General features: G+C 38.6%; 3 protein-coding genes across 3 annotated transcripts; 2 read left to right on the top strand and 1 right to left on the bottom strand.

Moving 5' to 3' along the window:
- Nucleotides 1-1,751: 1,751 nt before the first annotated feature.
- Nucleotides 1,752-5,311, top strand: LOC115564348 (uncharacterized). Its single transcript, XM_030388569.2, has 4 exons — nucleotides 1,752-2,244; nucleotides 2,791-2,933; nucleotides 4,656-4,794; nucleotides 4,854-5,311. The coding sequence occupies exons 1-4, from the start codon at nucleotides 2,015-2,017 to the stop codon at nucleotides 5,092-5,094; spliced, it is 753 nt and encodes a 250-aa protein (XP_030244429.1). The 5' UTR covers nucleotides 1,752-2,014; the 3' UTR covers nucleotides 5,095-5,311.
- A 2,494-nt stretch (nucleotides 5,312-7,805) lies between these two features.
- BomT3 (Bomanin Tailed 3) lies at nucleotides 7,806-8,617 on the bottom strand. The gene is made up of 2 exons (XM_030388580.2): nucleotides 8,378-8,617; nucleotides 7,806-8,309 (listed from the first exon to the last, which is right to left on the bottom strand). The coding sequence occupies exons 1-2, from the start codon at nucleotides 8,469-8,471 to the stop codon at nucleotides 8,056-8,058; spliced, it is 348 nt and encodes a 115-aa protein (XP_030244440.1). The 5' UTR covers nucleotides 8,472-8,617; the 3' UTR covers nucleotides 7,806-8,055.
- A 925-nt stretch (nucleotides 8,618-9,542) lies between these two features.
- Nucleotides 9,543-10,113, top strand: BomBc3 (Bomanin Bicipital 3). The gene is made up of 3 exons (XM_030388573.2): nucleotides 9,543-9,711; nucleotides 9,783-9,824; nucleotides 9,886-10,113. The coding sequence occupies exons 1-3, from the start codon at nucleotides 9,567-9,569 to the stop codon at nucleotides 10,059-10,061; spliced, it is 363 nt and encodes a 120-aa protein (XP_030244433.2). The 5' UTR covers nucleotides 9,543-9,566; the 3' UTR covers nucleotides 10,062-10,113.
- Nucleotides 10,114-15,122: the final 5,009 nt, after the last annotated feature.

Below are 15,122 nucleotides of genomic sequence, written 5' to 3'. Positions count from 1 at the left end.
TGCAACAAGTGAAGTGAAAACGACAATGAGTGAAGGTTTAAGATTTGTTGCAGCCTACGGCTGGTTGCCTGTGGCTATTCCCATAAATGGTCGACTAATGCGAGGAAGTCTCGGCTGGATTAGAGGCACTTGCGAAAACGTGTGCCCATGACGAAATTACTCAGAAGGTGACAGTAAATATAAAGAGCGATTTTTATGCTTGAAGAAAAAAATGTTTAAAGTGCTATTATTTTTATCATAAAAAAATACGCATAAGCAATAACAAAGAATGTTGATATATGGAAATACTCGTACCTTCATTTAAAATTAATTTTAAAATGCAAATAAAATCGTGAGAGCAAAAATATGTAACAATTCATTTGCAGTGCTTTAAATCGCGGCGTGGAATGTTTTGATGTTTGCTCCAAACATTGTCTACAGAATCAAAAGCTCAACATGCAGGAAAAACAATTTTTAGAGCTCTAAGGCTTTTCAGAATAGAGAGCTATCAGCGAAGTGAGGAATTGAAAGTTAAATTTGTATAATGTGTGTGCTTTATGTTCGTCGTTCTAGCTACTCGAGAGCTTGTTTTTATTTGTTTTTTAAGTAATTCAAGTTATGTTCCCTTTCCTCTGCAGACAAGCAACGTCACAAGGAGTGTTTACCCAAAATGAAGGCAGATTTGGTATATGTATAGAAATTACTGTAAGAGACCAATTGTTGAGGGCAAATTAAATACTTTAAAAACATCTGTGGAATTTTGTTGGCAAGTTAATTGTTTTCATTGCGGCTAGGGGTAATCAGTGATCACAATTTGCCCGCAGCGCACGTTTTGCATACGAGAGCTGCATCTACAACAGCATCAGCTAAAAGTCCTGCAAGAACTCGGCCAAGTTGCCCGCAAAACCGCTAAAATGTTGTCAGGCGAGCAGCTGAAGGAGATTTGCGCCTATGCCGCAGACATATCCTTCATCAGAGGCAATATTTTGTCCTTGGCATTGTTGTTGTTGTTGCGCTACGTGCGTAATCACATGAAAATTGAAATTGGTCTTGGACTGAGTGCGATTGCCTTGGTTGTCGTAATCCACTTAGCATTGACATTTTCGTGGATTCTATTTTTTTTCGATATAGGTATGTGGTTAGACAGTGACAGTTTCAAGTCTCAAAGACTATTAAATAAATTTACCTTGGTTCTGCTGCACTCCCACTCCCAATCCCACGTGCCGTATACGTAATGTGTGAAGACTATTATAAAGCATTTAACTTAAGTTGCGCTAAATAGAGCCTCATTCAAACAACATGACAGGCTATTAGCATAGCAAAGGCTGCTCTGAAACTTGAGCTTCAAGGGCGGGAAACTTTCCACTAATGAAAAGTTTAATTTCATTTTAACTAACATTATTGTTACTGGGCAAACAATTAGCTAGTTCTCAAACTCAAAAGCTCTCATTTATAAGTGCCCTCATGGAAAAGTTAATTTCAATTAATATAATGTGCCGCAGATGCAAAGAGCGTAGCGAATGCGTATTGCAAACAGTAAATATTTGAAATTGATAGATCAGGTTCTCTGCCATTATCCATGTATTGTATCTCATGTCAATATTAAAGAGCTCAATTGATAGGAATGACTGCAGACATAAATAAATATTAAGCACGATTTCAGGTCGCTTTAAACTCGACCGAGGTTGAAAATCTGTTAAAGTCTACAAACACTTAATTATGCGTGCATACACAGTGGGGCAATGGCAACGGGGCAATGGGTACTGGGGACGGGGCACTTGCCACAGGATTGTCAACAAAGCGAAGAGAGATGCCACAGGGCATGCGCCGTATTGAGCCGAAGCTGAGTAGCGCTCAGATGGAGCCTTAAATATAACGCGAATTGACAGAACGCGCTCAGTTGCTCGGTAGCAGGCGAATTGAAAGGACTTAAACTGAACGGAATACGCAGAGCATCGGAGTAGCCATCGAACAATAGTATTTATTGTAGCTCGTAGCAACAAGTACAAGTAGCGAAATTACAGCGACGGCGACAATGTGCGAGATGAAAGCATTTGTTTCGGTTTTATGGTGCTTTATGCTAGTTTGCAGCACGGCAGCCAACCAGACTCAAAGCCTGGAGGAGGAGCTGTCTAGTGCGAATAGCTGCGGCAGCACGGAGAAGATGGTTGACGATTGCTTCAAGGACCTGCCGCCGCATCTGATGGAGTTTCTGCAGAATACGAAAATTGTCATCACCAAGCAGGAGATCATAGCAAAGTGCAAGTAAGTCCCGGCGGGATTACGAACACTTACGAAAACGTTGCCATTAAGTGTGATTGGATGTGAGCTGTGAGCTGTGTGATGTGAGCTGTGCTGTGTTCATGAGTGTTACTATAAATAAAGCACCTTCGCAGGTGGTATTAGTCGAATGTTTTATTGATTAACCACTCGAATGGTGTGGTATTTGCTTAAGCATTCCTGGACTTCATAATTAATTTGTGTTAGCACTTGGATTGTGCAAAGAAAAAAGTTTTGTTGCCTCTGTTAAAAAGGTTCTCTTTGCCGGACCGCACCGCCAGCAATGTAGCATGGAGTGGAAAATCATCAGAAAGAACAACAAAGCCGAAATAAATAAAAACTTTTTACTCATTTAATAATGCATTAAATTATCCTTCGACGAAGGCAATATTCACTTTCTCGCCTAAATTGACGAGCGGAATCCAATTTAGGAAAATGAATCACCAATTAACATAAAAAGAATCCCGTCTGATGAAAGCATAAGAACTCCCTATAAGCTAAATGTAATTAATAATCGCAATTTTGTTGTAGAGTTTTCAATCGCGGAATGCAGTGCTTCGATGCCTACTCGAAACGTTGTTTACAGAACCGAAAGCTCAGTTTGTATAAAAATAATATCGATGGAGCTCGCAAGTTCTTCAAGAAGTTTTGTGCCGATGAGGACTTTCAGCGAGGTAAGCGACTGAATGTGTTATGTATTATGTGAAAAAGTTTATTATGATAACAAAATTAAGAAATATCTATTAACATTGATTTGCTTTAAGTGTCAGCATATATCATTTAAGGTGAAAGCTTATGTACAGCCATTTATATCAATAATAGTGTTTGGCTATTAGCACTGGGATTTAGTCATGGCAACTTTGATAATAGTGACAAATAGCTTCGAGTAACTAATGAATATGCAATAATAGCTGCAGGGCAGATATTAGAATCTATCACAGAGGGCAATTAACAGTACCAAATGCAAGAATTACGCAACACATTGCAAATTTAATGTTACGAAATAGAACGCTTTGAAATTTAATTATGTGTGAATTCAATAATACATAAATTGCAATATGTGGAGACAGAGATTACGCCTTTAATTTCATTTCAATTCATTAGACATAACAATTCAAATTAATTGACATTAAATTTTGCGTGAATTCACTTATAATATCTGATTTAATATATTTATTTATACTCTTTATATAATTTTTTTGGCCAGCGTATAACAATTATTGGGAAATGAAATTTGATATGCAAACATTTAATCGTTTTTTGTTATACATACATTCAACAAGCTCAAAAAAATATGTGTTATTTTTTTCTAGTTTTCATTTAGTTAACAATGTGTTTGTGGTAAATTCCGTATAGATAGAAGTCAAATAATAATTTAATTATAATGAACATTTAAAGGCGTGAACATTGTTATTTGCTATAAATTTTATTCATTTAAAGAAGCACAGCGGATATAAAAATATTGATTAAAATTTCAATCGAAAAATCCATTGAAACTGGAGACAAAATTAGAATTGGCAAAGAGGGCATTTCAGTAGATTTATGCCTCAGTGAAGGGGCAATCATTAGAAAAGTAAATATCAAAAGTTATGGAGGGAAACGAAAAGTAAAAAAAAAAAAAAAATAAAAGACCTACATATATAAAAAGATATCAAAAAGTTTAAGAACTGCCCTTTTGCCGGTCAAGTAAATAGCTACAAATATAAAATAAAGAACGAAATCAATAAAACTTATTTAGAACTCTGACAAAGTAAGTTAAGACAAATGCATCAATGCACCTAGCATTAATTAAGATAGATACGAAAGTGCAGGAATAGATATACATAGATAGCAACACGATGCAGGCACAGACAATGCAGCTAGATACAGATTCCGTTAAGTTTGCCTCAGTGCAATCGATCATTTGCTGTCATCGATTACGCGGCTGCTGTGATTCGTGACGCAGATATTAAGTCATTAAGGGGGCAGCGGGAGCTAGGAAAGAAAATGAATGTGAGTGGACATTTAGAGCATGTCAAAAATAGATGATAATTGGATGATAAATAATTAATTATACAATGGTAAACTTATATGATTTAATTGGCTAGTCTCACAACATTAATAGAAGTTATAGCAATTTATAAATTAATATAGCAACAATTAATTGCCATGTTAGTGTTAATAAATTCGGTTAGCTGTCACAAAAAAAAAATAAAAAAATAAATAAGAACAAAAATAAAACAATAAAAAAATCAAAATTTGTAGCACAAATAAATTCCTGTTTATAATAATAATATTATTATTATTTATTATTTTTATTTATATATATGTAGATTGCCAGTTATATTATATGCTAAACTGTATATTCTATGCTAATATTGACTTTTACTTTGCATATTGTCTCGCTTTCTCTGCAGACTATTTGCGGCACAAGGATTGCTTCACGTATATTCAGGTGGACTGGATAAGCTGCACCGCCGACTTCGAGAACATACTCACCGATGATTTGCATGACGACAAGCGCAACGTTACCGACAAATTCATGGAATTCTGCTGGTGGGTTAATTGAGCGCGCGTTGCCAGTGGATAACTAATTGCTTATCATTTGCCTGCAGCGCACGTTTCGCATACGAGAACTGCATTTACAACAGCGCCCGATACAAGTGCTACAAGAACTCGGCCAAGTTTGCACGCGAAACCGCCAAAATGTTGTCAGACGAGAAGCACTTCAGCAACTGCCGCCACTTGGAGGACATGTGCGCCCATGCCGCACGCGTCTCCCTCATCTGGATCAGTCTATTGCCCGTTGCATTTGTAATGGCGCTGCGTCACCTGCCCTACATCATCCGGCAGTAAATTGGCCGTGGTCTGTGGCTGGTTGTGGTTGTTGTTGTCCAATTGTAAATGCATAGCATTGAGCTTTTCGTGAATGGGCGTGTGATTCTCCTGGGTGGGTACTGGGTCGGACAGCGACACTTGTTAGTCCTTAAGCTGCATATTAATCGTTTCCTAACATCTCTTGTATATGTCTATTGAATAAACTTGACTTTAGTTGTGAAACATCTTCAATGTATTTAGCTGTGATTTATTGCAAATGGAAATTAACTTTTTCAGCTATCAGCAACTGCCAAAGTCACAGGGCGTATGAGTGATGTGTCCAAGTGACTGTCAAGGCCGGGAGCTTTTGTAAACACATACACACTATACATATATAAGTGACAAAGTTAAGATTCGCCTGCAGATAGCACAGAATTAGTCACGTGTTCAGTTTGAACTTTGCGAACTTTATCGTCCACTTACCTCCTGTTCATTTATCTTCATGGTTTTGAATCCATTCCACGGGCCATTTGCAGTCTGACAGCAAACTTTTAGCTAAGCTCACTGTCTACCAGGAGGAGTAAATAGCCCGACGCGACCGACAAACTTTTAGCTGGCGCAAACACTGGAAATGGCGCAGTTCGGCCTCAGATATCAGCGCACGTGTGTAATAATTTAGGTGCGTTTCAGGTTACTAAACTCGAGCCGAGTCGAGTGCCTGCATCTTGAAGTGAATGTAATTTATTCATGTTGCTCTCAACGAAAATCAATATTCGTTTAGTTGCTCAGTTGCCTCAAGCCTGCAACCCATTAGCATGCCAAAGGACGCACTTGCTGCAAAATCAGAGCAGCAAGCGTTTAGCTACCTGCAGTTCTTTTGTTTTCAATTTTACATGAGCTGACAGTATGCTTAATAGGCAAGAGCAGACAATTAGTTACTGCTGTCGACTCAATAACTTGTTGCCGTGTGCTGCCTGCCACTAAGAGCGTGGGAGCTTTACGACTTTGACACAATACGTATATCAAAATATTGAATAAAATAATATGCAGCTGTGCTGCATGCAACATATGTTGCATAGGCTGCAGGCAAACGAGACTTTTGTGGGAGAGTCAAAAATATTTTTATATTTTGTTTTAATATTCGCTCGCCCGTGCATTCAAGCCAACTCGAGTATTCGTATTCGTGCTGTGATGCTGCATTTCCTTTGAATGCTCACGCCCACATGAAAGGCTTAAATGGAAAATTGCACATTCACACAAAGTTGGCATTCAGTCCCAATATTTTCCATTGAACTGAGGAGCAACCCAGTGCTGTAAATACAGTTGCTCAAAAAGCTTTTAAATGAAGTCGAGAGCTTGAAATGACAAAAATAAGTTAAGCATTGACTTAAGTGCCGAAGAAAGTGCAGCTCTGCTACTCTTTGCTTAAAGGGTATCTACTATATAATCATGTTACAAATTTCCATCGAAACTTGACTTCATGCATGGGGGATTAGGTTGCATTCCTGGTATTCATTTGCATTTAGGAATAAGATTTGCCTGTTACGTTAATAGCTTTAATATGTATGCATAGGCACACATAAGTAGTTCTAGTTAGTTGAAGGTTTAAAGTTTATTACACGACAATTCCTAATCGGCATTTGCTTTAAAGTTGCATTGATGGCACATAAAATATCTGAATTATTTATAAATTTTGCTATTTATGCCTCACGGTTAGATGGCCAACCGTATTGATTACGGTCAATAGATCGTTAACCTATACACTATTCGCTCTCGAGTCGCAGAGGCAACCTAATTGCTTTTTCATCACACTAATAAAGCTAATAATGCTGCAAGCTCTACCACCATAAAAGCTGGTCCGATTTCATTAGGGGCTACGTGGACCGTGCCATGGATACAAATTAGGTCAGTTTCATGCTCGGGAATCGATTGAAAGCTTGTTTGAAAAGCGCAGTCATTTTTTAGACAATGCGCTGACTCTTGAAATTAGTTCAAACTTTAAATAGAACGTTTTATTTTTAATTTCAAGTTCGACCAAATTTAATGATGGCCAAAAGTTTGCATTGTTTTTTGGTTTCCATTCAATGAAAATGCAAAACAAATAAAAACTAATTGCAATTTTAATTGAAAAATGTCATAAATGCCATAAGCAGGCGAACATTTTTCATGAAATTGCAAGTTGAAAAGTTGCAAAAGAAATATTTGCAGGTTTATAATAAAATAGATTAAATATTTAGCATAACGAATATTGAATACACTTCTTGACTCATGAAGCTCCACGAAAGATACCGAGGAAAAAGCCGATTCAAAAATAAACTGCAAAGACTCGCAGAACAGGTGAAAATATATACCTTATATCTATATTTGCACTTAAGATGATTTTTCTGAAGTGGAGTGGCTGACTTTTATATAAGCTAATGCACACACAAGCTACTACCTATACGAATTTTAAAGATCTTAGACACGACTTTTACGATGTAATTCACATTTCAGATTGAATTGCTAAATTATATGAACTTTTGCAATTTTTCGTACTGCTTGCTTTCAGAGGAATCAATTATTAATAAACCTATTTCAGCCGGGGAGCTTAGAAAGCATCGCCTTCACAGCTCAAGCTGAAGGCCCAAGCGAACTGTGGCACAGTGCATGAAAAGAAATTCAATAAGAAGTCTGAGATGTTTTCTCAGTAACAATCAACCAGTGTTTTCTCTATCGCCTACCTTCGTATGCGCAAATTAATAAACAGCATGAACTTTGCATCGCATGTAATTAATATTTTTTTTCGCATGAAGTCTTATTTAGTTTTTGCAATTCATGCAAGCAACTTTGTCTTGACAGCTATTCGAACGCCATGAAGCCCCATTGAAATTGTTTGTTTTAATTGAAAAAGTTGACGCAGCCGATGCGAAACTGCGCTTGAAGTATGTGCAGAATGGCCAATGGAATGGTGTGTGGCACCTTTTTTTTTTCTAAGTGTATATTTAAACAACTAAGCTACTTTTAACCGCTTATGATTTGCGTGAAGCCATCATCGTAGCCACCGCCACCGCCGCCGCCTCTACCGCCGCCGCCAGTGTAACTCCGGCCACCGCCATTATAACCGTTTGGTCCAAAGTTTCCCGAGTAAACCGGACGTCCGCCGCCACCGCCGCCACCACCACCACCGGATCCTGGGTTATAGTATCCACCACCGCCTCGGCCGCCTCCACCATTTCCCGTATATATGCCTGGCCCTTGACCACCGGGCGGATTACCTGCGAATGCCATTCAGTTATTTGTGATTACTTTGTGTGCTTCAGCCCTTTGCAGTCGGCGCTCTTACAGTCATAACATCCGCCTCCGATGTACACAGCGGCCTCAGTCAATGCCACAGTGAGCAGCAGGAAAACCGCAAGCGTCGCTGCAAAATTATTCATGTTATTGTATTTGTTCCACTGAACTGTTCGAGTTCCTTATATGCCACCGCTTCAACGGGGTCTGGCTGGCTGACATAGGCGTTGTTGACTTTTATACGCCAGCGTTAACATTCTCTGTGATTTTTTTGTGTTTTGCGATTCAATCTTCAACGTTCATCTTATCGGCAGCTCGAGCTATATGCATGTGTATATACTAGACACACACGAATATATTAATCAAACTGAGGGAAATGCCCAGTATTAAATATAAACAAGTCAGAATGAACGAACGGGCGCACTCTACTACTGAATACTCGCTTCTAAATTGCAATTATAAAGAGGAACTAATGAAAATATTTCCATATGACTTGGCACATTTCTTGGCTTGTCTAAGGATAGTTCATAAAAGTGCTAATATACCCCACTCAAGTGCTGGCCATCGTTAGTCTGTTTGAGATGCGTTGCTGACGTTAGAACAATTACAACAATAATTACAAACACAGCTCTGTCTGTTCCAGCTAGCGTCTAATCGATGTGCACTACGAGGCGGGTCGAGTCGAGTCGAATCGACTCGAGTCCATTGAGCGAGCATTACATGAAATGAGTTTTCTGACAGTCACGACAATTGGCTATAGATTTGGCCATAGTCTATGATAAAGCATTTTGTTTTGCATTGTTATAGGAGAGGCCGGATTCTTTGGAATTATCAGTCAGCTATAATATGTTAATTATGCAAATTGGATTTTCAGATGAATTTAAAAAAAAGGGTTGTTAAAATGTCAAAGTGTTTATGGGCGTGTCTCCTATTTTTTATACTCTGAACCCGAGGTTTTTTTTTTGTGATTTATACAAATGCTTATGATTGTAAATATATTATATAGACTTGGTTAATTTTGTGATTTTTCCCAAATGAATACGCTACCAAAGTGTCTGCTACATATATCAGTTGGTGGATTGTTTCTATAAATATTTTTCTATACATATTATATTACGATTCTAATCAATGTATCGGCTGTGCATCTATTCTGATTAGTAGTGCATCCAGCAGCTTACACACTGGCTAGGCACCTATTGAACTGCCAGCGATAACATTGAGTGCATGCACACACGGACAATATGCAAATTCCCTTTGATTCGCGGGGTAAATACTATAAAATTTGCTATATAAGCTCTATAAGTGTAGATCTGTTGGCTGCAGCTGAAATGAAGTACTTGGCGTGTGGATTACTCTTGCTGGCGGCGTTGCCGGCTCTAATCAGCGGTGAGAATTTGCAATGAATACGCCTTGATAAATGCTAATTGTGGTCACTGTGGCGTATACTCAATTTACAGCATATCCCAGCACCGTGGTGGTGAATGGCGTCTGTTTGACTTGTAAGTTTCAGTTGCATTCGTGTCTTCAAGCGCACCATCTTTGAGCTCTGTTCCCCACCAGGTCCCAATCCAAATGGTGATTCGGTGTACATTGATGGGCAGGAGTATCGCAGCTTCTCCAATGGCAATGTGATTGTCAGTCGTCCGGGCTACAACAGTGGGCGCAACACTGTTGTGAGGCGTGGCGGTTCGACTGTGGTAAACGGCAATTGTGAAATATGCAATGTTGATGTTTGAAATATATGACGGAGCTGTCAAAGCTATGCGGAAATAAACTTTAAAATCTGAATCAGTGTGAATATGTGGCATGGATGAATGTATATATGTATGATGTATGGGTGTAAGTATGAATGCATGAATGTAGGTATATGTTTATGGATGTTTGTGTGTGGATATATGTTGTTAAACATATAGGTGTGAGCTTGTGTATGTATGCATGTAGGGATGAATGCTTGGATGTATGTATGTATAAGCATGTACATAGACAGATGTATGACTAAATGTATGAATGTATGCGGTTAAACATGTCTCTTTTACTATGTAGATATGAATGTCTGTGTGTATGTATGAATGTAGGTATGTATGCATGTATGTATGTAGGTATGTATGTATGTATGTATGTATGTATGTATGCATGCATGCATGTATGTATGAATATATATGTATGCATGTATGTATATATGTATGTCTGCATGTATGTATGTATGTACACACATACATGTATGTATGCATGTATGTATGAATATGTATGTATGTATGCATGTATGTAGGTGTGCATGTATATGTATGTATATATGTATCTATATAAACATATATGTATATGTATTCTTATATGTATATATGTAAATGGATGTATGTCTGTATGCGTGTCTATGTACATACGTATGGCTGTATGTATGTATTTCTGAATATTTTCAGATATTTTCGCATACAAGGATACATATCTGTCTATATCCATGCATGGATGTATGCGTATGTGTGTACATGTGTACACACGATTGTATTTACGCATTTACTTTACACTGTGTGAGCACTGCACAACACAAACTGCTTTCATAAATTTCAATTTCGTGAAATTCGGTCAATTTCGTACTTCTTTACGCACATAGTCCCTGTGGATACCGCAGTGTTCATGCAGTGTGAACAAAGGTCGGCTGAGGGTTGTTTATTTCATTGATAAGGGCTGCTGGCGTCGTGCTGCTGTGTGTGCGGAAATTCCATAGAGCTTTAACGGTAAAAATAAATAACGCAAATATCAACTAGATAATAATAAAAAAAAAAATAGAATAACAATGAAAGCAACTTGTCAAAGCATTGGCTTTGAGCATTTTGTAAGTGTCGCCACTCAATTGAAATGTATGGAATAAGTGAAACGTAGCAATGCTCTACAAGGTGCTACACACACTGATGGCAACTAGCTCTCAGTAGTCGATTTAATTTTGCTTTAAACTTGCATGAGCTGCACACAGCGATGGCAACGTGGCGGATGCTCGATGCTGAATCACCGAGGGTGTACGAGAAATAATCTGCCCAAAGCTGTAAAGTAACACAATACATAATGTTTGTGATTGCAACATGTTGCATTGCACTGCCATCGGAAATTATTCCGTATGCGAACTATAGTATTTCATTTACGTATTCCATTTGAGCTGATTAAAAGCAAAATGTGCTTAAATCAAAGAGGATATGCATTCATTTGCTGAAAGTATTGAGGCTATGGAGTTGATTTTTGCACTAACGGGAAATAGTAATTGGGCCGTGTTTGTTTTCCAATGCCAATTAAAATATAATTGCATTCGTTAGCATTTGCTTTCTTTGCCGGCTATTAGAAATATTATGCCAGAATAAATTGTTACATTTTGTAATTTGAGTTTTTTCCTTCATTTATTTACATTTCTTTGGCTTCGGCCATGGCAGCGTGTCTTAAATTTCAATTCGTCCAAAGCTTTTCAGCACAATTTGTCGCTTGGCCTTTAAAGTTAGCCTGGGGTCGTATTTGTGCGTCCCTCTTGGCATTTAGGAGCTCAACAGAAGGAACAACACGCTGATTTATTGGGGCTACCTTCGGTTACTGTGGAGTTAATGTTAATGCCGTCACGTCTGCGATACCGCGCCAACAACGGTGGGCTCAATTTAATTTAATATCGCAGCCGGAACTTTCATTTGTAATGATTCATTTATAGGCATTGACCAATCTCAAATATTTGTGTTCATTTCCTTTCAGCGAACTCAAAGTGACATTTAATTGAAATGTCGCTGACAGGTAATACATATATACATATGTAAGAATATATACATACATATGTAAGTATTTATATGTCACTTCAGTACTCAAAATTCGCATTAATGTCTGAATTGCACTTGTCCTTTTTCGCTCAAAGGATAGTTTCATTTCTAATTTCACGTTTTTCAACTCACTGCACAAATCATAAAGAGTTTCACACAGTAAACTTAATTAAAAGTTAGTTTAAAGCTGACTTCAAAGCTGACTGCATATGCAACTCAACAGGCCGCCACAGAGACAACAAAGTTTCCGCTTTTACAATTTTGTAAATCCTTTGTATTCACATAAGGCCAACAAACTACCTGAACTCAAACTGAGGTCAGCCAACGTTTTTTGTCTTGCTTTGTAGCGCTTGGATTTGTTTTTACAAACTGGTATTTATTTAGGCTTGCACTTTTCACAAAACCTTTGTTTGGGCTTTACGCTTCGTCGGAAATGTTTTCTTTTACAGCGTGCTTTTTAGGAGCGGCATTTCCGCTTTCCCCGACAAGTGGCTCGTGGCCGGCAGCCTTGGAGTGAGCCTACTTGGCTGGCTCAACGTTTGTATTTATTTTTGGCCAAAATATTAAACGTTTTCGCACAGCATTCGCTGTGTAAAGCGAAATTCATTTAACACGCTTAGACATATTTTATTTATTTTCCTGCTAAGGTAACTAACTACCTACCTTGACTACTCAGGCGCACTGAGAGCTAATTGAATTCACTGCGCAGCACTCATATGAGCATTCCATGCACACCTGATCAGGTGCTCGCCCACGCAGATGTATTTATAGGCTTGCGATGCCAATTTTCGGCTTTTGGTGTCACAGAGAGTCAATTTCTTTTTCATTTGTCGTTATGAAATTGAAGTGCCTCGCAGACAGCAGGGGTCATCAAATATTTTCCGAGTTGGCTTTTAATGTTTTACTTCGTATTTTCTTTTGCTCGCTTTAAGTAATTTTTTTTTTTTTCATGAATCAGAATCATTTTTATAGCTGATTTGGTATTCGTTTAATTAAATAATTAACAGCTTGAGTCTTGCTGACCTTTGTGCTATCAATCTATGCCAGGAGCAAGCTATTCCTGTCATGTTGATAATTACAAAATTCCATAGCTTCTTTATGTAATCAGAGTGCAATGAGCCTGGACAGCTGGCAATTTACCGTAATGTGGCTATGAGTAGCTGCTGCATATTTCGCACATAACTCTTTCGCTCTTACGTGCAGGAAAAGAGAATTTCTCGTTGTTTTTTTTATAATTTTTTAATTAACTATTCTCTCTGTACAGCTTTGCTGCAAATATTTGTGATTGGCTGGCCATGGCAGAGTCAGCTTACTAATTATATATTAGATAATTGGATATTGTATTTGCATAACGAATTTCAAGAATTCTGTGTTTATTTGCAGCCGTTTAAGGTAAATCCCCAGAGAGAGCACTTTATTTTCGCCGTGTACAACGTGCCGTATACTTGATGCGCTTAGCCTTTGCTTTGTTACGTTACGCTCAACTTGACCATCAGTTGCCATTAGACATTCCAGCTTATAATCAGCAGCTTATGCCTCTTTGTGCTATCAATCTCTGCCAGGCGCAACGCATGCATATTCCACAGTTAATTGCTGCAAAGTTTCCCTACGTAATCGAAACGCGCTCTAATGCGGTAATGCGGTTATGTGTCGCTGTGGTTATGTGGTACCCGTTCCCTCTGCTCATTCGAACTATTCTTCTCGCTACATTTGTGTAATTACGCTGTCAGTCATGCGAGCGCAGTTAAAACAAATTATGCTCAGCTTTGCAACGGATGCATGTGAGTGACAAGGTGGTCATCGAGTAGTTTTGCAGCTAGCGAGTCCTTTGCCAAGGTCCCTCGTATATAGCGCTAAAGTTTACGACCGCAAGCCAATGTACACATACATGAGTCTCTCTGTGTGCGTGAGTGTGAATGAGTGTGTGCTCTACGATTTTACGACGCTAAGGTGTGCTCTGCTCAGCAGACAGTGACCTTGACACACGTGGCTTTCTCTCACATCGGCAGACACTGAGGCAGACGCCAGCTTATTACAATTAAAAAGGCTGACAACAAAGCGTTAAGCATATCGTTTCTCGAATCCATTCAACTGAGCTCGGTCATAATTTTCGATTTACTTCACTGATGCGTATATAATTCAATTTCTCTCCACAAACGAAAAAATTGAATAAATCTCAACACTGACTGAACGTTGTCCTGCCAATGGACTCGAGCTGAACCCATTTGGCGCCTGAATGGATTTTCTGAACCAGCTACAATTGATTTAACACGAGTGTCAACGCAGGTGTCGCCAACTGCTGCACAAAACTTGACAAGCCCCGTCACATACCCTTTAAGGAGCTCGCTTTGCCCGTGGCCACTGGACAGCTGCTCATTTCGATGATTGTCTCTTTAGTAAATTCTTGTTGCACGGCTGTTAGACAGGCACTCAAATGATTTAAGAACTAATTTAGTATACGCCAGTGTTTGCGTAATGCTCGACTCGGCCATATAAAGCATACATGTCGTTTTATGGTGCCCAAATCGCATGTCAGCTGGCCGTGCCACCCCTGTAGACTCTATATCTGGCTTTTACTGCAGTCAGGTGGCACGCTTAATAAATGGCGCATGTTTATGCTTAGCCCTTTGCACACATGTGCGCTCTATAAAAGCGAGGGTCAATTTCAGAAATGAACTTTTCTTTCGTTTAAAATTTAAATTATAGATATCAAGTGAAACATATAGACACGAAATGTCAATAATTAAATGGGAAAACAGTTTTTGCTTGCAGCTTGCCCCAAATAAACATTGAAAGTGCTTCAAGCTTTGAAAAGACTTTCAACATAAATTGCCTAAAATAATAATAAGAAAAATATGTCTGCCTTCAGCTATGTTTGCCCCTCAAGTACAAGTTGCTTGAGCTGTTCTCGCAGTGTAAGTACAAATGTTTATAGCACCAGCAGCAGACAGAAGCTCGTTTGATGTATGAACGCAGCTTGCATACATATGCATGTCCTTATTTAATGGGCAA

The sequence above is a fragment of the Drosophila navojoa genome, chromosome 2 (assembly GCF_054131105.1).
Source record: "Drosophila navojoa isolate 15081-1374.11 chromosome 2, UAZ_NAV_1.0, whole genome shotgun sequence".
Taxonomy (NCBI): domain Eukaryota; kingdom Metazoa; phylum Arthropoda; class Insecta; order Diptera; family Drosophilidae; genus Drosophila; species Drosophila navojoa.
The sequence above is the reverse complement of the archived record's forward strand: the minus strand, read 5'-3'. Positions and strand labels throughout refer to the sequence as shown.